This window comes from Callithrix jacchus, chromosome 1, assembly GCF_049354715.1.
Source record: "Callithrix jacchus isolate 240 chromosome 1, calJac240_pri, whole genome shotgun sequence".
In the NCBI taxonomy this organism is placed as follows: domain Eukaryota; kingdom Metazoa; phylum Chordata; class Mammalia; order Primates; family Cebidae; genus Callithrix; species Callithrix jacchus.
In genome coordinates, this window is record NC_133502.1 from 217,500,794 (window position 1) to 217,525,412 (window position 24,619).

Sequence of the window (24,619 nt, forward strand, 5' to 3'; positions counted from 1 at the left end):
CTGTTGCTGCAGGAGAGACCCTGGGTGCTGGTTACACTGTTGCAGTAGGAGAGACCCGGGGTGCTGGTTACACTGTTGCAGCAGGAGAGACCCGGGGTTCTGGTTACACTGTTGCTGCAGGAGAGACCCTGGGTGCTGGTTACAGTGTTACAGCAGGAGAGACCCGGGGTGCTGGTTACACTGTTACAGTAGGAGAGACCCGGGGTGCTGGTTACACTGTTGCAGCAGGAGAGACCCGGGGTGCTGGTTACACTGTTACAGCAGGAGAGACCCCGGGTGCTGGTTAGCTGTTGCAGCAGGAGAGACCCAGGGTGCTGGTTACAGTGTTGCAGTAGGAGAGACCCGGGGTGCTGGTTACCCTGTTGCAGCAGGAGAGACCCGGGGTGCTGGTTACCCTGTTACAGCAGGAGAGACCCGGGGTGCTGGTTACACTGTTGTAGTAGGAGAGACCCAGGGTGCTGGTTACACTGTTGCAGCAGGAGAGACCCGGGGTGCTGGTTACACTGTTACAGTAGGAGAGACCCGGGGTGCTGGTTACACTGTTGCAGCAGGAGAGACCCAGGGTGCTGGTTACACTGTTGCAGCAGGAGAGACCCGGGGTGCTGGTTACACTGTTGCAGTAGGAGAGACCCGGGGTGCTGGTTACGCTGTTGCAGTAGGAGAGACCCGTCAGAAGTCTGTTAGGCATCCCGCGAAGATCAGGGTCTGCTGCACGTCACCCAGACCTCTCAGGCCATCCGGAGCGGGCAGGGCTCCGCATACCTGCAGAAACCCGAGCAAGACTGAAGACGAGCTCCTTGCCATGCCTCATGGCTGGTTCTAGACCAGGATTCATTGACCTCTGCCTATTTAAAAGGGCATTTTTTTTAAGCCTCAAAGTCAAAATTCAAGCATGAGCCTGTAGAAGAAAAAAAAGCACTATCTATGGAAAGCAGTCCCATCCTAAAGATTTAAGGGCAGAGGTAGCTCTGAAAATAGATCTCTGCAGTAAACAGACGAGACTTTTATAGGACGCATCTGCTCGTTGATGTCACAGAGATGGGCTGCATGGCTGTGACCTGGGAGCCAGGAACCCAAGGCGAGGCAGGCCCCGGAATGAAGGCAGACATCCAAGGGTCTGAATGGAATAGACGATGGATACAGAGACAGCAACAATGTAAAAGAAGAGTTTAGTTGTGTATTGGGAGCTGCAAACAACATAAATGTAACTGCAGGAAATAAAAACAGTGGTATGGGGACTAATCCTAAAACCAAGAGATAATTCACAGAAAAAAAAAAAAGGCAAAGAAATGGAGTTAAACAGAGAGAGAGAGAAGTTGGCAGGTGCAGGGGATGGAGGATATCTAACTGAAGAGTCGTGGATGCTCCTGGCGTGGGAACCTCAACGGCATGAACAGAAGGAAGAAGCATATTCGAGTGCAAAACGTGGCGTCAGAAGGAATATTACCTGGGCTGGAGGAAGCCGCCGACGAAAAACAAAACACAACCACATAACCATTTCATGGTGGTATCTTGGGATTTCAAGAACAAAGGAAACCCCTGTGATCACCACCCAGGGGATATTAAGAAAATGGAAAGACAAGAGAACAAGAATCCCCACAAACACAGTCTCCCTGTCCTCCCAGCTCAGTGAGACTTAGAACCAGACAAGAGGGAGCGTCATGTCAAGAATTTGATTGAAAAATCATTTTACTTATGATGTTGTTCAGATTTCTGGTTTTTGTTGTTGTTGTTGTTTTGTTGTTGTTTTTGGACAAAGTAAATAGACAGTTTTAGATTTGCAGGGATTTAGAAAGCGTATCAGTTATGCTGATAAGGACGGGAGAACTGCTTTACATACAGAAATAATGCAGTCGTGGCAGTGTGGACAGGAGAACCACTAGTCCAGTGCTGATGGGCTGGACAGAATAACTGCATGGCCCACAGGAGAAGCTGGGCAGGAGGACCACAGCCACTTGCAAAATGCTTGAAGTTTATATAGCATTTTCGAATAGCACCTTCCCCCTGGCAGGCTCCACCTGGTAGTCTTCATTCAACCCCATATCTGGAACCTGAATCCCCTGTGTAGGCCACGTTCCACAGGATGGGTTGGGGGCTCACATGTTCCTCAAAGACAAGGAACAAAGCTCCGGGTTGGCCGCTCCTGGCTTCCCTAGCTCAGAGCACACATTCATGTGCATCTGCCATACAGGTCATTCGCAGGGTATGCTTATATCATTGCTGTCAGGTACCTTTGTCATACAGCCACCCACATACCTTTCCTGAATAGGTGAATAAAAGCTGCACTCAGGTAAATCAGGAAAGAAAGAAACATCAGGAGCTGAACATTGAAAAGGTCACATATAAGATGATTCATGGTGACCAGTGACACCAGTTGAATACACAGAGCTGGATATAAATAATTCCTGTAGCTACGGTTATAAAATTGAATATAAGATTCACAGCACTGTTATTTCATATACTCTGTATAGTATGAGAAACAATTGGTGCATGGTAATAACTGGTCTGTAACCTCTAGTTAAACTAAAAAAGGCAGCAGGCAGTGGCAGGCTGGAGTCTCTCGTGGGAGAAGGAGCCATGATGATTTAAGTCATTAAAGAAATGATGTAGTCATTCGGAGTGCATTTGCTTAACGTAAAGGCTGTCACAAATAGACACAAAAATGTAATTTCAACTAAACAGAGTAAAAAGCAAGTGAAACGTGTGCATGTGTGTAAAGGTGAGATCAGCCGTGAAAGGAACATAACCAGGAATCAACTTGGATCATAGTGCTCAGGACACAATTTCAATATCGGTGAAGACATTAAACGTAAATGGATTAGTCTCATCTATTAAAAAGCAAAGACTATCAAATCAAGTGTTGAAAATAGCCACATATGTGTTGCTGTCTAAGGGCGATCCTACAAAAAACAATAAGGTTAAAAGCAAAAAGTGAGTAAATAAAGATATATCAGGCAGACACAGTTGAAAGGAAATTGAGAGGTAAAGCGTTAAATGGGAACAATACTGTCATATATTGATATTTACTTATTGACACATTTATGCCTTACAGTTCAGACTGTAATGGAAGTATCACATTCAGACATCTTTATGCACTGATCAGCATACATAAGAATACGTTATGTAAACACAGTTACAAATCAGAAACTCAATTTTTAGCTGAGATTTAAGTAACTTTTCAATCTGTGTTAAGGCCAGGTAAACACCAGCAGTAACAATAGAAAGCAGTGTATAGATCTTTTGAATCCTACAATTAACTAAAATCAAATTTTCAGCCATGTGTCTAAATTATAGCATACAAACAAGGCAGCTTCCAATTTTCAGTCATTTTTGAAATCTCTACAAAAAGCCGTAAATGAAGTCATGAATTAAATCACACCAGGAGAAGAAATGCACCCACCCTCTTTTCCCAATGATAATGCACTGTATTTAAAATTGAGACTTACACCAAAATATAAAGGCCTTATTAACCAGAACTTTCTTATAATGTGTTAATTGACTGATACAATAAAACAAGAAGCCACTCTCTGAAAAGGTCACATGCAGTGTCTGAAGTCCATCTGCTGGTGTCCAGTGCTGGATAGAGCAACTGCCAGCCGGTTTACTTGAAGCAAGCTTCTCTTTCTATGCCTCAGTTTCTACATTTATAACACGAACAAAATACCACTTCCGAGGGCTCCTGTAAGCATTGGATGATTGTGTGTATTAAAGAGATTGAGCAGGGCCAGCACTTCGGAGCAGTGTCTGCATTTTAGTTAGTGAGATCCCATTTAGAATGTTGTGGGAATAACACACGGTACTTTTGCAAATAGAGTGAATGATACTCATCAGTATATGTGTGTCTTTAAATGCCTTTATCTTCAGATCGAAAGCATGAACACAAAGAGCTTCAGCGGGGGAAAGCCACCCCTCCCCCAAGGAGGAGCAAACATCTGGTCAAATGAAAATAAATATTAGTGAATTTTAAAAAGAAAGGCATAGAATTTATCATTGCACCTTTAACAAACCTATAAAAACGTGGTTTTACTTTTTTACACAAATTGTTTTGTATCAAAATAAATCTGGAACCAGGAATCGGATGACTGGGCTGAAACGGGCTGAGAGCTGCACCTCCTGCACCAGCCAAGTTGCAGAGCAAAGGGAAAATGATTTACATGTGTATGTGTAGCTAGTGTAAGAATCACTAAATCTGGAAATTTTGATTAAATATATACATTTTTCTAGGGGGAAAACTACCAAACATAACTGAAGGAATAGATAAATGTCAGTACCCTTCAGGAAAACTTTCAGACCGAAATACCTGAATAGGCACATTGCTTAAAATATGTGGTGTTCAGGTGTCTTTCCCCAAATACTGGAAAATATGGAAAATCATCCAGTTTGTTTTAGGACGTAAAATATTTTATATTTATCTATAAATATACAATATGTAAATTTTATGTTTGTATAAAATGCCAATTTACAAATATAAATCTGAAAGGAGGATCAGATTATGAGGCTGAGATGGACTGCAAAGGAAAATGAAATTGTTCAGAAGTGTTTGTGTAGCCAGTGTATTGATGAGTACGCCTGGAAATTTTGCTCATATAACTTTGAATGATATAAAACAAATATAAATTTTAAATATATACATATAAATTTTGAGGGTGGGGAGGGATAACCTGGGGAGAAACGCTGGATATAATATACACCTAAAGTAAAATAAATACATACGTGTGTGTGTGTCTGTGTGTGTGTCTGTGTGTGTGTGTGTGTGTGTGTGTGTATTTAGGAACTAAAGTATTTTAGGAATCTCAAAAGATAAAAAAGTACCAATAATCATTTCCTTCCACAAAGACTTTTGAACCTGTGATGTGGGCCAGGCACTATGTGAGGCACGACATTCCTCCAGGAGTGGACACCCACCCAGCCTTGTCCCAGGGCAGCAGACACATCTGGGCTATCCACGGCCCTGGAACGGGCATCCTCTGGTGTCAGTGCTGTGTGACATGCCCATTGCTCGCACCTCCATAAAATAACAGCACGGTGCATTCTGAGAACTTTAAAAGAAAACAAAGAAAAGGCCCCCAGCAATGCACGGAGCCCACCTGAGCCGTGAAAGTGTGTTTGCCACAGGCCCGCCTTGCTGTATTGCGCTCTGCTGTCCTGCACTTGCAAACCTTGCCGTTGTCGCAGATTGGTTTGTGGCGGCCCTGCCTTGAACCGGCGTGTCAGCACGTATTTCCTACCGCATGCGATGTTACTATGCAGTTTCTTGGGGGGCACCAGGAGCCATGCCCATGTAAGATGGCACACATTACCGATGGATGTTTTCTGCATTTTTGACCTCTCCACAGACCGGCTGGTCCTGCCTCTCCTCTCCTTGGGCCTCCCTGTTCTCTGAATCAACAATATTGAAATCAGGCCGATGAATAACCCTGCAGTGGCCTCTGGGTGTTCGAGGGAAAGGAAGTGGCGCACACCTCTCACTTTAAGTCGGAAACTGGAAGTGATCAAGCTTCCCGGAGAAGGCGTGTCGAAAGCCGAGACAGGCTGAAAGCCGGGCCTCTTGCACCCGTCGGCCAAGTTAAAGAGCAGAGGAAAAATTACTGGAGGTCATTACAGGCGCTGCTCCAGGGAATATATGAATGATAAGAAAGAGATCATAGAGAAAGTTTTATGGTCTGGAGAGAAAAATCAAACCAGCCACAACATTCTCTTAAGCCAAAGCCTAATCCAGAGCAAAGCCCCAACTCTCTTGAATTCTGTGAAGGCTACGAGAGGGGAGGAGGCTGCAGAAGGAAAGTTGGAATCTAGCAGACACTGACTTTGGAGTGTTAAGGAAAGAAGCCGCCTCTACCGTATAAAAGTGGCAGCAAGTGCTGAGGGAGGTGGTGGAGCACGTTCTCCGGGAGATCCAGCCCAGGCCATCGGTGAAGGCGCTACATTACGACGACAGATTTTCAGTGTAGATGAAACAGGCTTCTACTGGAACAAGATGCCATTAGGACTCTTCCCAGTGGAGAGAAGGAGTCACTGCCCGGTTTTGAAGCACCAAAGGACAGGCTGTCTCTCTTGTGAGAGGCTAACGCAGCTGGTGACTTGAAGTTGGAGAGCTGGTACTCATTACCCATTCTGAAAACCCTAGGTCCTTGAAGAATCAGGCAAACCTCCTCTGCCTGTGCTCCCTAAAACGTACAGCAAGGCCTGGATGGCAGCACATCTGTTTATGGTGTGGATGACTGAATATTTTAAGCCCGCTGATGAGACCTACCGCGCAGAACAGAAGATTCCTCTCAAGATATTACTGCTCGTTGACAACGCACTTGGCCACCCAGGATCCAGATGGAGATGTTCAGGGGGATGAATGCTGTGTTTCTACTGCTAACATGCATCCATTCTGCAGCCCATGGTCATTTTGACGTTAAAGTCTTGTCTTTTAAGAAACACATTTTGTCAGGCTGTAGCTGTCACAGTCGTGATTCCTCTGATGGGCCTGGGCAAAGTCAATTACAAACCTCGTGGAGAGGAGTCACCATTCTAGATGTCACTAAGAACATATGTGATTCGTGAGACGAGGCCAAAATCATCAAAATTTGGAAGATGTTTATTTCAACCCTCACAAATGGCTTTGAGAGAATTCAGGATTTCGGTGGCAGAAATCACTGCAGATGTGGTGGAAATAGAGAATCAGGCTCGTCCGTTTGTGCGTTCATTCACACATTGTGCACATGTGTGGGACGCACAGCAGCAGAGTTCAGCAGGTGCAAAAGAGAACCTGTGGCCCCCAGAGCCACAAATGCGTACTTTCTGACTCTGCAGCACAAGTTTGCCAGCTCCTGGACCAAACCAATAGAAGTTCATCACCCCCACCTGCCAAGAGTAGATTGGCAGTCACCTGTGCAGTGCTGGCCAGGATGGGAAGCTGGTGAATTTGCTGGTACCTTTAGGAGACACGGCTCTGCGTATGTAAGAGGGAGCGCCCAGGCACAAAAACCAGTTGCTTCTGACTTCAGGCAAACATGTTTCCAACTGTCATGATTTTATTACAATAAATACATGAAATAAATGAGAGGGGAGGGCCCTACTGACCACAGCAGAAAACAAAATAACTTGGAAGAACATTAGTGAGAAAGGGTTGGCACCAGCATAAAGGGCAAAGACTTACTGTGCGAAATGAGAACAGCCTGGCACAGAGGGACGCTGTAGAACACTGCCATGTGGGTGGGAGGGCAAGGTGTCCCAAGGCCGGCTGCTGTTTCAAAAGTTCACCTTTACCTTGAACACACCTGGAATCCAACTTCCCATGGGTTTTATGAGATGATTTCACGTTCCACCCCAGAGTGCAATCCAGTCTCGGGTGTCTGAGACTTTGTAACGGAAGACTCACCCAGGCATCCTCATCCTGCTGCCGTAGACACGGTGTGGACAGCAGGAGAGGAGGAGCTGTCTGGGCTCTGGGCAGCCTGTGAGCAGCTCTGGGATTTGGGCGGCCTGCCTGGCACAAGCCTGGGTCCAACCACTGGCCCGCCTCAGGAGTTAACACAAGAACCACGTTCGGCAGAGTCCCCGCACATAATTAAATGCTGAACAAGACGTTAGCTCTTCTGACCGCTGTTTTCTGATCCACAAGAGATCCAAGAAACAGCCCAGCTCTGAAATGAGCCCAATGATCCTGAGATGTGAATATGGACTCAATAAGCATCTCAGATCAGTGAGGATGGGACACAGTTCCCCGCAGCAGGTACTGGCAAAATCAGCTTTGGATTGGGAGAAAAAACCCAGGTAGGACTCTGACCTCACACCATGTTCAAAGCCGAATTTTCCAGGGATTGTGGAGTGAATGAGGGCAAGGAGGAACTGGAGAGGAACATTCAGCTGCGGCAGTGTGAGGAAGGACACTGCGACACCAAACCCAGCCGGAGAAATCCATGATGGCAGCAGACACCCACCCCATGTGCCTGAGCACTCAGGTGGATTAACTCATTCTGACCACTGATCATGGGCTGCAGGCTGTTCCCATCCCATCTCACAGATGAGGAAACAGAGGCACCGTGCTGGTAAGTAACGTTCCGAAGGCCACCCACGAGCAGCAGCACTGGGATCCTACCCAACAGCTGGGAGGAGCTGGAGCCCCTGATGTCCTCTAGCCACCCCGACTGACCCCAGAACCCCAAACACAGGGCAGTCAAGAGACCAGAAGGCAGATGGCAGCATGAGGAGGAGGAGGTGGGTCCCAGCCGGCGAGCGTGTCTCATCACCTTGTGATACTCACCCTCCACGGGAAGATGGGCAAAGTCTGCAAATAGAGAATTCCCAAAATACAAATTGAAGCGGCCAGGAAAAACAGCAGAGACAGTCCCTGCCAAGCAGGTGACCAACATGTGCACACAGATGCCGCTGGGTTCATTTGTGGTTTGATTTTTATCTGATTTTCTTTTGAGTGGACTTGAAGGATGCTAACAGGAATGAGGTCCACGGGTCTCTCTGGAAAGCAGTTATGCAGTATCCGCTGAGAGAATCTGAAATTTGTACTCATCCTGCTTTGGACGACAGTTTGGCAGCGGCCAAAGATGATGGAGTTACCGAGGGGCCCAGCACTTCGTACTCCTAGAGTCCATCCACCCAAGAGAAACGAGAACGTGTCCACGCGCAATCCTGGACACGCCTGTTCTTCACAGCACTGTTCCCAACAGCCAGAAAGTGGAAACAGCCCAGGTGGTCATCAGCGGACTCACAGAGACACCTTCCTATACAGCCAGGACTGGAATATTACTCAGCCTTAAAAAGGGATGGCGTTCTGAAGAACCGCCAAAGGGGAGGGACCTCGGAAACATGGTGCTGAGTGAAAGGAGCCAGTCACAACAGTCTTCCCTGGAGGAGTGCAGTGGTGTGAAGCGCCTGAACGGGCCAGGCCACGGAGGCTGAAAGTGGCCCCGTGGCTGCCAGGGCCCAGGAGGGAGGTGGGAGTGGCTGCTGATAATGGGCGTGGCTTTTGTTGGAGGAGATGAAGGTGTCCTAAAGTTGATTGTCGTGATGGTTGCCCAACTCTGGGGATATGCCTCCCACCAGGGCAGCTCGGGGTCCTCATGGCCACTTGGGGTGGCCATTTGCCACTGCTCAGAATTCAGTGCTAAGATGGGACACATTCACTGTCTCCAGCTCCTCCTTTTACCACCGGGTTCTAAACCAAGCCACCCCTAGTATGAGTGTCGCACCTGGATCCTGGTATTCATGATTCAGAACAGCGAGCCTGAATGCTCTGCTCTCTTCTCCAGAAAGGGAAAATCATGGCCTGTCTGTGAAAGCAGCAGCTCAGTAGAAATAGCCAACTGCAGCCCGCCACTAGCCCAGCACTGCTGAGGACCCTCCCCCGCATCAGGGCCCAGTTTCTGGAAGCTTCTAGGAACTTCTCAAAGACCCAAAGATAGCTCTGAGGCAAAGAAAGGAAATATGCCATTGGGAAGACAGAAATATAATTTTCCCATATTTAAAGTTTTTTTTTTAAACATAGAAGTAAGTTAGACTATTTAATCAACCAAGAAACATGTATTCTTACAGCTTAGCAACTTGCAGAAAATGTTGAGACTGCCATCTGGTTCTCTGTCAACGCTAAGGGAAAGAGTACACACCTTTCTTTCCAGGGCCCTGGCACTGCCCACCCTGCGTCCCTCCCTAGCTCTCCACCTCATGGCACAGAAGGGCTGCACGATGCATGCCTGTGCACGCTAATTCCAGCTTTGATTAGGGTGGAATCATCTTGGAGACGTGTGCACGCAGGCACTGTGTCCTCTGGGGCAGGCAAGTGGCTGGCACTATAATTGCTGAGACAGGGTTAGACAGCTATAGCAGTCCACATGTCTCCAGAGGTGATAACTGATCTTTGAGCTCAGTGCTCAGGTTAACAATGACCTATAAAGGATGAAGTGGAGAGCAGATCTGGGAGGGGCATGTGATGGCTTGGTCCGCCTCTGTTTGTCATGGGTTTGCTTGCCTTGCTTGGGGACTGGGTCACCTGGTGCATCTTTCCCTCTCGGAGCTGACGGCGCCTCCCATGCATTTACCGTGCCCGGTTCCCTTTATTCCCCTGCGTGAGGCGCAATTCCTCCAGAGCCGTCAGCACACGCTGAGTCAGCAGAAGCTCTGGGGGCTCTGCCTCCTCGACTGCCCTGCCTGGGCCACAGGGTCTGCTTTCCACATGGGAGGTGGGTCGGTGCCCTGATGTGCTGATTCCTCAGAGCCCACTGAGTGCCCATCTTCCTGGGCACTGCCACCCACACCCACCCCAGCTCACTGTTCTTAACTAGCATGGAGAGGAGCTCGTGCTGCAGGCCCCTCTCCGTTAGCCCTGGAGAGGGTGAACGGGTGTTCCAGGCTTTTTAACAGGACCCAACAGTGACTTTGCTAACCGGGAGCCCCAAGGAGAAGCCTCCACCCCACCGTCCTGCATGTGGCCTCCCTGACTAGCAGGACACAGGGCAGGAGGTGGCTGCAGGAGTAGAGGCCCTGGGTGGGGCAGGTGAGCCGGTGGCTTTGGGGACACACAGAGCCTCCAGACTCGGGCCCTCCCTGTGTTTGCAGATGAGACACAGCAATATCCTCCACTCTGGCTGCAACGACCAGTAACCTTCTCGCCTGTAAGGAACAGCAGCAGGAGCTGGGCTGTGCAGCTCACCAAGGGGCTGGGGTAGAATCAGGGACTCCCCACCTTCCAGAGCCTCATTTTCTCCATCTGTGCGTGAGCTCAGTGAGCTTTCCCACCGCGTAGTGAGCAAAGGGGACCTGCTTGCTAAGGGGCAGGGATGGAGCTGTCCCCTCGCCTCGGGTAGCCGGTCTGCCTCGAGCTTCTCCCTTCCTAACTTGGCAGCGCTATGGCTTCAGAACCGTCTCCATGGACGTCCAGCACCGTCACTGGCCCACGCTCTCAGCCAGGGACAGATGCCAGAGAGCGGATGGGCTCAGCATGTCACATGTCCACCCCCGGATGGAGATTTGCACATGAGAGCCCAGCCCTGGTGTTGGGGCAGTTCCCAGAGAAGGGGTGGCTGCCATGTGACCTTGCAGGGTCTGCAGGTGCAGTGCTAAGGACGTGCCCCCTACAGCTGGCCTCAGAATTGCCCTGTTCTCGGTGGGGCTCAGTGACCCCTGCCCTGACCCCTGAACACCCTGGGACTGTGGCAGGTAAGCAGTGGAGCAGGGATGGGGAACAGCCCTAGAAATAGCAGCACTGATGACAGCATGGCCTCGGGTCCCACGTACCTCCTCGCAGGGCCCCGAGCCAGCACTCAGGGAGTCTGCAACATCTCGGAGGAAGTGGGGGACCAGTGTCCCTGAGGTGTGCCCATGGCACTCCTGCGTTGGACTCTCTGGGTGTTCCCTCTCTGTGGTTCTCATCTGCACAGATGGAGAAAATGAGGCTATGGGAGGTGGGGAGTCCATGATTCCATGCCAGCCCCTTGGTGAGCTGCCCAGCACAGCTCCTGCCCCCAGTTTCCACCCTGAGAAGCTGGAGCCATCCTCACCACTGGGTCTGCCTCTGAGCACCTTGGAGTCACCCATCATGTTCCCCAGCACCTCCTGCATCGCACGTGGAGTGGAAGGTGGTGGGATTCTAGGCGTTTTCTGCACGTGAACTCCAGAGAGAGTCCTCAAGTCCCTGAGCCCACGGGTCAGCCCCTCAGAAAGCAGCTCTTATGGACTGAACTGCACTCCGCAAATCTATACACTGAAGCCGTGACCCCCAGTCTGAACATCTCCTTTAACTCCCATTGGAGATGGGACATTAAAGGAAAGAAGGTTAAGCAGGGTCCTTGCGGTGGGCCCTGATTCCAGAGGACCTTGTCTTTCTAAGAAGAGGAGGTGAGGACACAGACAGACGTGGAGCAGAGCCTGCGTGGGCTCGGAGACGCCGTCTGCACGCCGAGGAGAGAGGGTCAGAACCCAGCCCCTCACACCTGCGGGCCACGGACATCAGCCTCCTGGGCTGCGGGCAGCCACTGTGCCTTGTTCAAACCGTCCAGTCGGGGGTGCTTGGTGAGGGCAGCCTCCTGGATGAAGGCTCGTAGAAGCTGATGAGGAAGGCGGCTGTGCGTTTCTCCTTGTTCTGAGTTATAATGTACAATGCTAATGCTGAGCTCTGGAAACTAAACAGCTTTTCTTTTTTGTGGATATTAAGAACCCCATGGCTGGGGGTATACACTGTTCCTATCCCGGGTTACAGATGGGGAAATGGGGGCTCCCAGAGGCTCCAGCTGGGACGCTGTGGGAGGTCGAGGCACCTGCCGAACTCGGGGGGGTGTCTGCCTCACTGGCTCCCCTGCCCCACCCGAAGCTCCCTATAGTTCCTCCCTCAGTCCTTCACCAGGCACATGGGGCCCTGCCAGTTCAGGAAAAGAACTGACCCCCCTGCTCCACCACCACCAGGAGGACGGTCCTGGTGTTGGGAAACCTGCTTCACAGTGGAGGACACAGGCAGCAGCATGGAGCATGGTTTTAGTTGGAGCCGACGTCAACACAGGGATGTGGAGGGGCTGGGGAAGGCCCCACCCAGAAAGAGCCCAGCCAGAGCAGGGGGCAGGAGACAGGTGTGCTGAGTGGTGTGGTGGAGCAGGTGGTGCAGCAGACCAGGTGGCATGGCAGACCAGGCCACATAGGGGACCAGGTGGCGTGGTGGGCCTGGTGGCACAGTGGACCAGGTGGCGTGGTGGACCAGGTGGTGTGGTGGGCCTGGTGGCACGGTGAACCAGGTGGCGTGGTGGACCAGGTGGTATGGTGGGCCTGGTGGCACAGTGGACCAGGTGGCGTGGTGGACCAGGTGGTGTGGTGGGCCTGGTGGCACAGTGGACCAGGTGGCGTGGTGGACCAGGTGGTGTGGTGGGTCTGGTGGTACGGTGGACCAGGTGGTGTGGTGGGCCTGGTGGTGTGGTGGAGCTGGCAGCACAGTGGAGTGGGCATCACGGTGGGCCTGGTGGCACGGTGAACCAGGTGGCGTGGTGGGCCTAGTGGCATGGTGGACTAGGTGGTGTGGTGGGCCTGGTGGCACAGGTGACCAGGTGGCGTGGTGGGTCTGGTGGCATGGTGGAGCTGGCAGCGCAGTGGAGTGGGCATCATGGTGGGCCGGGTGGCATGGTGGACCATGTGTGTGTTGGGCCTGGTGGTGTGGTGGAGCTGGCAGCACAGTGGAGTGGGCATCATGGTGGGCCGGGTGGCATGGTGGACCAGGTGGTGTGGTGGGCCTGGTGGCGTGGTGGAGCTGGCAGAGCAGTGGAGTGGGCATCGCGGTGGACCAGGTGGCGTGGTGGGCCTGGTGACACGGTGGACCAGGTGGTGTGGTGGGCCTGGTGGCATGGTAGAGCTGGCAGAGCAGTGGATTGGGCATCACGGTGGACCAGGTGGCGTGGTGGGCCTGGTGACACGGTGGACCAGGTGGTGTGGTGGGCCTGGTGACACGGTGGACCAGGTGGTGTGGTGGGCCTGGTGGCATGGTAGAGCTGGCAGAGCAGTGGATTGGGCATCACGGTGGACCAGGTGGCGTGGTGGGCCTGGTGACACGGTGGACCAGGTGGTGTGGTGGGCCTGGTGGCATGGTAGAGCTGGCAGAGCAGTGGATTGGGCATCACGGTGGACCAGGTGGTGTGGTGGGCCTGGTGGCATGGTGGAGCTGGCAGCGCAGTGGAGTGGGCATCACGGTGGGCCGGGTGGCACGGTGGATTAGAAGAGGAGAGGCGGCCCTGGGATGCTCAGCGGGGAGGGGCCCAGAACAGTCAGGATTTCTCCCGTGATTCCCAGGGGCCGAATCCCCAGTTGGGAGCTGAGGTGCGATGAAGCCCAAGGGCTGAGGGTCCGAGGTGGGTCCTCCACTGCCTCCCTGCAGCCCACACTGGGCCCGGCAGGGCGGAGATGTTGGGGCGATGCTGCCTCGTCCCACCCTCAGCCCAGCCCTGGGATGCAGGCTCAGCGGCCCCTGGGTTCCATCAGCGGCCCCAGGACTCACTCGGGTCAGGCACAGTGTCAGGCTGTGTGAGTCTCCAGGAGCTGCTGGAACAAAATAGCACGTACGCTGTGGTTTCGAACTACAGAAACCCGTTCTCACGGTTCTGCCTCCTGGAGTCTGACGGGCCTGCTCCCTTGGGAGGCTCCAGCAGAGGGTCCTCCCTGCCTCTTGCAGTGGCTGTGGCTGACGGCATCCTTGGCTGTGGCTGCACGGCTCCAGCCTCTGTGTCTGTTTGCGTGGGGCCGTCTGCGCTGAGTCCAGATTTCCTTCTCCCTGTAAGGGAGTGGTGCCCACCCTAATCTGGTATGACCCCACTCTAACTCGATCACATCTGCTAGAACCTGATGCCGAGTCAGACCCACTCACAGGTAGGGGTCAGGATCTCCCGTCTCTTACTGCAGACCGAAGCTCTAAGTCGAATACAGCACGTCTCCGCTGCTGAGCTCATGGAGGAGGGGGAGGGCCGGCAGGTGCGTCTTCATTCCGGCGTACCATGGCCAGGAGCGGACTTTGGGGCAGCTGAGGTCCGATCTGCCAGCCCAGCTGCGTCGGGGGAGCCCCTCCACCCTGAGGGAAAGAACCCTGCCCACATTCGGCTCTCCCACCCGCCTTGTTTATGGCAGATCAATAAATGTTTGATGGGTGAACAAATGATCCTCAGCACCATCCTCAAGCCGCCGCCCCCACCTGCCTCCACGTGCCAGGCAGCTCCACGAGTGTTGCTTGGGGGCCCAGGACACTGTCTTGCATGAGGGATCACGACAGTTGTGATGAGTTTGGGGGATTTTACTTGTGAATTTTTCCTTGTAGCTTTATTCACAGGGCTGGGTTTGCCGTCGGGGAAGCTGAGTCACGCCTGCCATGGTCTGCCGAGATGGAGTTATACCCCAACCCTGCCTATGCAGCCCAGCGGCACGGGGGAGGGAGACTAGTTCCCAGAACACACATCTTCAGCTATGAGGAAGGAGCTAATCCTGAGGACGATGGTAGCTCCGTGACGGCCCTTAGTTCCTGACACTTTTTGGTGGGGTCAAGGAGATTGAGGGGAGCTCCGGGCCCTGTGCATTGAGCATCGCTCCATAGGGCTTGGCTGACTCCAGCTCCAAAGCAGGGGCACGGACTGTGGTTCTCTGGTGACCCCAGACAAATGAAAGCCACGCTTGGCACAGCTTCACCTCCTGAAAAGGGGAGGTTTTCAGAGTCTCGTGGGAAGAAGCGTGGCGCAGGGCGCTGAGCCGTAGGAAGAGTTGGGGCTTTGCTTGCGCCCTGGCTCCGCACCTTGGGGAGCAGCCCCAGAAGAGAAGCCAAAAGCTTCTGTGGGCATGGGTGGGACGTGGGATGTATTTCCAGAGCTGCTGCCCTGATTTCCCTTGGGTTTTTCCCACGGTACGGTATCCCTCGTCCCAGGCGTCCGTGAGGTGGGACCTCGGTCATCACACTGTCTTGCCGGTTTCTTTTGCTGTTTACGGGAACCTTTTGCACGGGCTCAGGCCCAGCACAGCGGCTCACGTCTGTAATCCCAGCACTTTGGGAGGGCGAGGTGAGCAGATCACCTGAGGTCAGGAGTTTGAGAGCAACCTGGCCAACAAGGTGAAACTCTGTCTCTACTAAAAATATGAAAATTAGCCAGGTGTGCTGGTGAGCTACTCAGGAGGCTGAGGCAGGGGAATCACTTGAACCCAGGAGGCAGCAATTGCAGTGAGCCGAGATGACGCCACTGCACTCCAACCTGGGTGGCAGAGCAAGAATCTGTCTTAAAAAAAAAACAAAACTGTTTTCCTTGATACAGCAGACTCCTCCTGACCTTAATGTCACATGGAAACTTCCAGTGAGGAAGAGAAAGTATCATTTCCTTGTTTGAATGGGGCTGGGCGGTTTGGTTTTCTTGTCTGTGAACACAGAGTAAACCTCTTATGTAAGCTGAACACACTCCACGTGCTAGGACCATGCCCTCTGCTCATTCCTGATGGAAAAGCTTGTGTGGGCCAAGGATCGGGTGCCCGCAGGTGAAGCAGGCAGCTCCGGCCACCCCGTTCACGTCGGTGTGTCGGGCGCCCACAGTCCGCTGTGATGGCAAGCTCACTCTGGGGCCAGTTCTGAGCCTCTGGGAATCAGCTTCCGGAAGAGTGGCCGCAGACTGGAGGAGGCGGACCTCGGCCTGTGGCTGTGGATGACTGAGTGCCCACGCACCCAGCAGAGGGGAGCTCAGAGCCCGCTCCCTTTCCTGGCCCCGGGGGTGCAGTGAGGAGCCCCCACCCAGGCCACAAGAGTCCACGGGCAGCAGCTCCAGGAAGCCAGGAGGGGAGGCGTCCGAGGCTCCCTGTCTCAAAGGTGTGAGTGTGGGACCTCTCTGCCCCTGGGGCTGCCCCTCACCCCTGAGCCTCAGGGCCTGCTGAGTGTGGGTTCTAATCCCACGGCCCTGTTCAGTGGACAAGGCTGTGACAAGGTAGCTGCAAGGTCATTCCCAGAGTAGTGGCTGGTGCCCAGGAGCTCAGGAACTGCAGCTGCCCAGGGTGCTGGAGATGGCCCCGGCTCTGAGGGAACCTGGGATTTGGGGAGGCCCCACAGCTGTGAGACCCCCATCATCTTACCCCCAGCTGAGAAAGGGATTAAACACAAGGCAGATGAGGCCTAACCCAGGTGAGCAGGTGCCTGGAGGTACCCGCCCAGGAGGCAGCATCAGGGTGGGCTCAGAACTTTCCACAGGGCCAGGGTCCCAAGATGAATTTCCTGACCAAGGTTGTCTCAAGGGCAGAGTCTCAGGGCTACCTGGGGCCCAGGGAAGGGGTGGGTGTCGGGGGAAGCTGAGCCCGAGAGTCCTCCGGGGGCCAGATGGGACTCGGGACTGTGTGAGGATGGCGGCAGAGATCCGGCAATTCGCCTCCCTGGTGAGGGCAGTGAGGATTGCCGGAAGCACCAGAAACTCACAGGGGCCTGGAGTGGACCCTCCCTCAGATCCTCAGCCGGAACCAGCCCTGTGCACACCTTGAGCCTGGGAAAGAATAAGTGCCGTTTCAGATCCCATCCTCAGTGTGTGGTCATGTCCCTGGGCAGCCACCGGGGAGGCACACAGACCTGCAGAGGCCCAGCATGGACGGCCGGGGGAGGGTGGCTCCGTGGTGGGGGTATGGCCAGGTCCCCCAGCCTGCAGCGGCTGTTCTGGGTGAGTTCCGCAGTCTATGGCCGCAGAGGCCCAGGAAGCTGGGAGGGGTTTGAATAGGATACAAGAAATGGGGAGCCACAGGTGGTTCTTGAACTGGGGAGTGGCAGGGTGATATGGCTGCACAGAGGAAGGAAGCCAGCAGATAGGAGTGGGAAGGGCTACACTGAGGCTGACGGCCCCTCCAGGTCATGCACAGAGGGCGCCCCACCCTCCTGAGTTATGAGGAAGGGTGGGTGATTTGTGGGTTGGGTGATTTGGGGGTGCCATCTGGCAGCCTGGATGTGTCCCGAAGACAGGACGGGTTTTTAGTTTCAGGCCCTCCAGCAGGCCGGCTGGCAGGAGCTGGGCAGGGAAGAGGAGCCTGTGTCCCGTGTGGCCCAGGGCAGCGTCTGCAGAAGGCTCACCCCCGCTCTCTCTTTGCTCCTCAGGTCTCCTGACAAACACAGCCCCTGAGGGGCCCTGGGAGTGGCCTTGGCTCCCTGGAGAGCCCACGCCTGAGCCACAGTTCTCCGCCCGCCTCGGACTTGGCCCATTCTCTGCCGCCCGCACACTGTTTCCCTGTGGTCTGTGAAGGACGGCCCCAGGCCTCGGCGTCCTGAGCTCCAGTCTGTCCAGCCGACCCAAAGAGGCCGGACTCAGACACACAGGTGGGGGCGGCTCTGGGCACCAGCAATACACCGTCTGTGGGAGCCCGGCCGCGCCCAGCCCCCGCTGACCGTGGCGTTGGCCCTGCCGTCCTCGGAGGAGGAGGAGGAGGCTCCCACAGCCACAGGAGGGTGCTGCCCAGCCCGCCTGAGACGCGACGCCCACCCCAGGGGACTGTCAGGTGCAGAATCGGCTCCTCCTGTGCCCCAGACTGTCCGAATTGCTTTTATTTTCTTATACTTTCAGTATACTCCATAGACCAAAGAGCAAAATCTATCCGAACGTGGACGCACCCTCGCTGTCGGGGTCCCTGGGGTCGCCGGTGGGGGCGGGAGGGCATGGTGGCAGAGACATGCTAGTGGCCCCGGCGGAGCGGAGAGGGCAGCCGTGGCAGCGGCGTCCACCCCAGGAGCACCCCGGCGCACCCTCGGAGGATGGCCTTTGGCTGCGCGGAGGCAGCCCGGGCGGGGCCGGCCACGGCCCCCACGCAGACGCCGAGAGGCCCCCGGGAACACAGACCGCTTTACTCCTCTGTATTTAGACCGACTTGACCGTACTAAAGTCACTTTCTGTTTTAACCAGTCGAACATGCCTCTTCTACAGCTCCATTTTTGATAGTTGGATAATCCAGTACCTGCCAAGAGCATGTTGGGTCTCCCGTGACTGCTGCCTCATTGGTCCTCCATTTAGCTCCAGAAAGCCGAGAGCACGCGAGTAACACTTGTTTGAAAGAGATCATTAAATGTATTTTGCAAAGCCTAAAGTTATATATTTAACAGTTTTTATATGTTGTATATTTGTAGAAAATCCTATTTAACAATTAACGTGGCAGTCCCGGCCATCCGGAGGGTCGGGCCGCGCCCCGTGTGTTTCTGAAGGCTCTGCGGGTGGGCCCCGGTGGGGAGGTGCTGCCCGCGGACCCCGGGGTGCCAGGCGTGGAGGCGGGACCCCGGGAGAAGCGTGCGGAGGACCGTGGCGTCCCGGACGCGTGGGTCGTGCCCGGGGAGGCCGGGTTCCCTTCGCCGCGGGCCGGGCTTGGTGGCTGCTGACCCCCTTTGGTGTCCGTATTGGTCAGCGCTGAGTGTACAATATTTTCAACCTGCTTCTTCCAATGGGTTTTGTTTCCCATTTCCTGCCCCTTTCTCCACTCACAGACCCTGAGGCCAGTCGGCAGCCCTTCTCCCCACGTCCCTGTCCTGCGTTCTGAGAAGTCCTCTGTCTTCGTGTCAGTGGGTGCAGAAGGCGGCGCCGGGCAGAGGCGCAGGCGGGGCCGGCGGGGCCGAGGAATAAGGGACAATTCTGTTTATTCTCTCCCGGCCGTGGTACGCCAGCCTCCCTCATTTTCCTGAGTTCCCGCTGAAGTATACTACCTACCAGTCCAATTAACATGAGTATCATGCTAGCTCTATCCTACTAAAAAAAAGGTAAAAAAATAACTATATAGACGCTGTTCGAGCAACCATAGACTAGTTAGGAAAGGAAATCATGTATTTAAGACCTGTTCCAGTGTCCACGAGGACCCCACCTTTCAGTCACCACAAAGTGGCAGGCATTTGTATCCTGGACTACAAGAAGGGGCTGAGTTCGGATTTGTCATCACGGAGGGGCTGGGCCTGAACAGCGCCCTTCCCGAGCTGCCCGCTCCTCGGCCTCGCCCGCAGCCTCTGCCAGCCGGTGTCCTCACGGCCTCCCAGTCGCCTGTTTCTTTGGAAAGCAAGTCTAGACCACCTCGAGGGCAGAGATCGGGAGATTTCAGATGTTACAGCATTTTTTTTCTTGTTTTACAGTATTCAATTTTGTGTTGATTCAGCTAAATTATGAGAAATAAAGAGAAACTCCTTTGATAAGCATGGCTCTTGTTCCCTGGCCGTGGTGTCCTGGAGAGAGGCTGTGGCTGATGGGGATGACAGGCGGGGCCAGCACAGAGACCCCGGGGTCAGAGCACACAGTGCCCGTGGCCCTCACGGCATAGCCGGCGCCGCCTGTGCAGGGCACATCCTCACCTGTGAGCCCTGGGTCCTTCTGCACCCACAAGGATGGCCTCTGAAGCCCAGCTCCAGACGAGTGGGCGGTGCCTGACTGCAGCCCTCTGGGGTGCTGCCATCCCAGCCTGAACACCATGTCCTGAGTCCTCCCTGGGTCTGACCTGCAGCCACCTTAGTTTCTCATTCTTCATTCCTCCCCTGGCCGATGGGGAAGCCCAGGCCGCCCGTGGGAAGCTGGCCCCACACAGGCTCCGGACACAGAGCTCCCCAAGGAGACCCAGGACTGAAGCACCCGCTTTGCGGCGACGTCTACCGGGATCCCCAAAGAGCAGCGTTGGAACTCAGGGCTGCCTTGCTGCCCACACCTGAGGCCACCTGGGTGGGACCAGCGGGCCCTTCCCAGCTGCTCTTCATAGAGCACTTTGGCCCGGACAGCTGGGCTGAGGGGCTAGGGCGTGGGCTGCCTGACCGTCTGCACTTCCTTCCGAGGAGACATCACTGGCCTTTGGAGCCACCAAGGTGGACAGACAAGCCCTCAGCTTTTCCTGCCAGGGGCCAGGCTTATCCTGGGAGGAAGGGCAGGAGGCAGGGCCACAGCAGCCACGGGAGCACCCAGACCGGCCTCTCCCCAATCAGGAGCCTCAGTGTCTGGGCTGAAGGGTCCTCGGTTCCCTCCCACAGAGGAGGCACAGCCTGGAGTGTGGCTCTGAGACTGTGGTCAGCACAGTCAGACGGGATGGGGCAGCCTGGCCAGGAGAGGGCCACCAGCCCGTTCCTGTGTCACAGTCAGAGCTAGGAGGAGAGCAGCCCCCGCCGTTGATGATACCTGAGGAGCCACTCCACGCCCAGAGGCTGAGCACAGGAGCCTGACCCTGGGCCTGTCCTCCTGCTATGAGCCCCATGCAGGCTCTGGGGGCTGAGTCTCCCGGGAAGCTCCCTGCCACCTGGGTCGGGAGGCACCCAGGCTCTCAGCGCTGGCTGTACAAGCCCTGTCCGGCCCCTGTGTGCTGAGGGAAGAGGGTCCCTGCCTCACCTAGCTCAGGCTGGTGAGAGCACTGCCCGCCCCATCCAAGGGGAGAACTGCCTGGGTCCCTGAGGCGAGGGTCCAGGAGGGGTCCTTTGCAGGTGTGGATACCCACAGATGGGCATCATCTGCTACTGCTGTGGGGGTGGTTGCAGCCTCCTCTGTGCCTGAGAGCGGCCCTCCCAGGGCCCGGGCCAGCCAAGCCAACAGCAGTCTGCAAACGAGACACTCAGGGACAGTCCTCAGCCTCCCAAGACCCTCTTCCCAGGGCCCCCACTGGCCACCCTGTGTAGCCCCGGCAGGACAACAAGAGCAGGCTGAGGTCACACCCCAAGGGGGCAGCCTTGGTCAGGGACGGCCCTGGCCATGGCTAAGGGGTGGGGCCAGAAGTCTTCATCCTCTCATCCTGGGCAGCGGAGCAGAGTCACACACTGCGTGGTGTTCCACACGGTGGCCTGAGGCCAGCCATGCTGCCTCTCCGAGCCTCAGTTTCCCCATTGGTAGAATAAAGAGAACTTGCCAAGCTCATGAGGTGGCAGGAGGTGGAGGGTGACCAGCACTTGGGGCGAAGGTGCTCACAGTCCCTATCAAAGCCTCACACATCCTTCCCAGGCCCTGTGTCACCCTTGAGAGGTGGCCCTGGATACTGGTGCTTGGCCATCACCCCCACCTCATGGAACCTCAGGCTCTTAGGGGTGCGTCTCCCAGGAAACTCCTCGCTCAGTGTTGGCCTTCAGAGCTGCTGTCTGAGCCAAGCTCTGTCTCCCTGTAATGAGGCGTGTGACCTGGGACACGTAGCTTGCCTGAGCCTCAGCTGCTACACCACAAAGCGGGGCCCCCACGAGCCTCCGCCCTCCTGAGATCCCAGGCCAGGGTAGATTCTCCTATGAGGTCTTCCTGCTGCTGGCCCTGTCTCAGCTGTGAGGGACCCCTCCAAATTAGCCAGTTCAGACTGGATGGGATCCATGTCCCAGGGGCTGGATCCACATGGGGGCCAGCGTAGGTGAGAACAGGGCAGGAGGCAGTGGCTGGCATGGGTGGAGATGGCCCAGCAGCAGCAGAGAGCAGGCAGAAGGGCTCTGTGGGAGAGGACTGTGTACATAAGTATGTGAGCGTGTGGCCCTATGGTTTGTGTGGTGTATGTGCATATGCAGTGTGTATGTATGTATAACTGTGAGCATGTATGTGCATGTGTGTTTCATGTGTGTGCCTGTGTGAGCATGTGTGCGCATGTGTGTGCCTGTGTTTGTGCCTGTGTGTGCCTGTGTGTGTATATGTGTGTGTGCACCTGTGGGTTTGTGCCTGTATGTGTGTATGTATGTGCATATGTTTATGTGCATGTGTGTGCCTGTGTGTGACTGTGTGCGTGTGTGTGTGCATGTGTCTGTGACTGTATGTGTGTGCATGCGTCTGTGACTGTGTGAGCATGTGTGCATGTGTGTGCCTGTTTGTGCCTGTGTGCCTGTGTGTGTATATGTGTGTGTGCACCTGTGGGTTTGTGCCTGTATGTGTGTGCATGCATGTGCATATGTTTATGTGCATGTGTGTGCTTGTGTGTCACTATGTGCATGTGTGTGCGCATGTGTCTGTGTGTGTGCATGTGTCTGTGACTGTGTGTGCATGTGTGTTTGTGACTGTGTGCATGTGTATGCATGTGTCTGTGACTGTGCATATGTGTGTGACTGCATGTGTGTTTGTGACTGTGTGTGCATGTGTGTGTGCATGCGTCTGTGACTGTGTGTGCATGTGTGTGTGTGCATGCGTCTGTGACTGCATGTGTGTGTGCATGTGTTTGTGACTGTGCATGTGTGTGTGCATGTCTGTGACTGTGTGCATGTGTGTGCATGTGTTTCTGACTGTGCATGTGTGTGTGCATGTGTTTGTGACTGTGCATGTGTGTGTGCATGTGTCTGTGACTGTGTGTGCATGTGTGTGCATGTGTTTGTGGCTGTGTGTGCATGTGTGTGTGCATGCGTCTGACTGCATGTGTGTGTGCATGTGTCTGTGACTGTGTGTGTGCATGTGTGTGCATGTGTGTGTGTGCATGCGTCTGTGACTGTGTGTGTGTGCATGTGTGTGCATGTGTGTTTGTGACTGTGTGCATGTGTGTGTGCATGCGTCTGTGACTGCATGTGTGTGTGCATGTGTCTGTGACTGTGTGTGTGCATGTGTGTGCATGTGTGTTTGTGACTGTGTGTGCATGTGTGTGTGTGCATGCGTCTGTGACTGTGTGTGCATGTGTGTGTGTGCATGCGTCTGTGACTGTGTGTGTGCCTGTGTGTGCCTGTGTGTGCGCATGCGTCTGTGACTGCATGTGCGTGTGCATGTGTCTGTGACTGTGTGTGTGCCTGTGTGTGCCTGTGTGTTTGTGACTGTGTGTGTGCATGTGTGTGTGTGCATGTGTCTGTGACTGTGTGTGTGCCTGTGTGTGCATGCGTCTGTGACTGTGTGTGCCTGTGTGTGCATGCGTCTGTGACTGTGTGTGTGCATGCGTCTGTGACTGTGTGTGCATGTGTGTGTGTGCAGCGTCTGTGACTGTGTGTGCATGTGTGTGCATGTGTGTTTGTGACTGTGTGTGCATGTGTGTGTGTGCATGCGTCTGTGACTGCATGTGTGTGTGCATGTGTCTGTGACTGTGTGTGTGCATGTGTGTGCATGTGTTTGTGACTGTGTGTGCCTGTGTGTGCATGTGTGTTTGTGACTGTGTGTGTGCATGTGTGTTTGTGCATGCGTCTGTGACTGCATGTGTGTGTGCATGTGTCTGTGACTGTGTGTGTGCATGTGTGTGCATGTGTGTTTGTGACTGTGTGTGCCTGTGTGTGCATGTGTGTTTGTGACTGTGTGTGTGCATGTGTGTGTGTGCATGCGTCTGTGACTGTGTGTGTGCATGTGTGTGCATGTGTGTTTGTGACTGTGTGTGTGACTGTGTGTGTGCCTGTGTGTTTATGACTGTGTGTGTGACTGTGTGTGTGCCTGTGTGTGCTTACTTCCATGAGCATCCTCATGTACTGAGCACTTTCTGAATTAGGGGTCCAGGGAGGAGCCCTGCAGGATTCCTGAGTTGAAGCATCCCTCAGGAATGGGGAGTGGTCCCCAAGGTCAAGCAGTCCCCAAGGTCAAGCAGTCCCCAAGGTTGTGCCCAGAGCACCTGTCGGAGGGCAGCTGAGACGGGCTGTGCCGGGACCTGTGAGCCCACCCAGTGCCTCCCAGCCCTGCACTCAGCCAGTGTGGGGCGAGCAGCAGTGATTTCAACAGCCTCTGAGCAGGAGCGTTAGAGCCACCCATCAAGTCCTGCTGCTGCCTTGTGTCTTCTCTTTTCCCGTGGCCCCCAAACAGGCATGTCCTCAACAGGGGCTGCTTGGCCAAAGCCACAGCATAGGTGGCAGGGCCCACCTGGCCACCTGCTGCAGATGGAGATGGGGGAGGGAGCAGACCATTTTTGTTGACACCTCTAAGACTTTGGGGTCACCACCTGCCATCTTGTCCAGCTGTGGCAGACTGTGGCCTGGGGTCGCCTGCTTTAGGACACCTGGAGGTAGAATTTTGAGCTCTCGTTGGCTTTCCTGTCCTGTTGAGCTTTGTGGGGATCCTGTCTACACCTGCATTCTGACTCTCTGTGGGTCTCTGTGTGGCCACCAGCATCTCTGCCCACAGGCAGCTGCAGCAGCGTCACCAAGGCCCAGGGCAGCTCCCAGGGTGAATCTCAGGGGTGCTTTCCTTTGGCTGCTCCAAGGCCCAGACCCTGTGGACACTGCCTGCCATCCCTCCAGGACACAGGCAGGACACACGACGGTGGATGGAGATCCACATAGGCAGGGAGCAGCTCAGAG

The 24,619-nt window shown here is 54.4% G+C and overlaps 1 protein-coding gene across 8 annotated transcripts in view; it reads left to right on the forward strand.

The window, feature by feature from the left end:
• Window positions 1–24,619, forward strand: part of TAFA5 (TAFA chemokine like family member 5) — a 306,441-nt gene that overhangs the window by 205,965 nt on the left and 75,857 nt on the right. For 4 of the 8 annotated variants that reach the window (XM_054242683.2, XM_054242698.2, XM_054242686.2 and 1 more), the window contains one exon: window positions 17,564–19,627. The exons of 3 other annotated variants lie outside the window; for them this stretch is intronic. In XM_054242683.2, coding sequence (XP_054098658.1) covers window positions 17,564–17,572 — 9 coding nt within the window. In that variant the 3' untranslated portion in view covers window positions 17,573–19,627. Of the gene's footprint in view, window positions 1–5,336; window positions 16,304–17,563; window positions 19,628–24,619 lie in introns of those variants that run through there. One more of the 8 variants, XR_013527482.1, reaches the window with a different exon arrangement.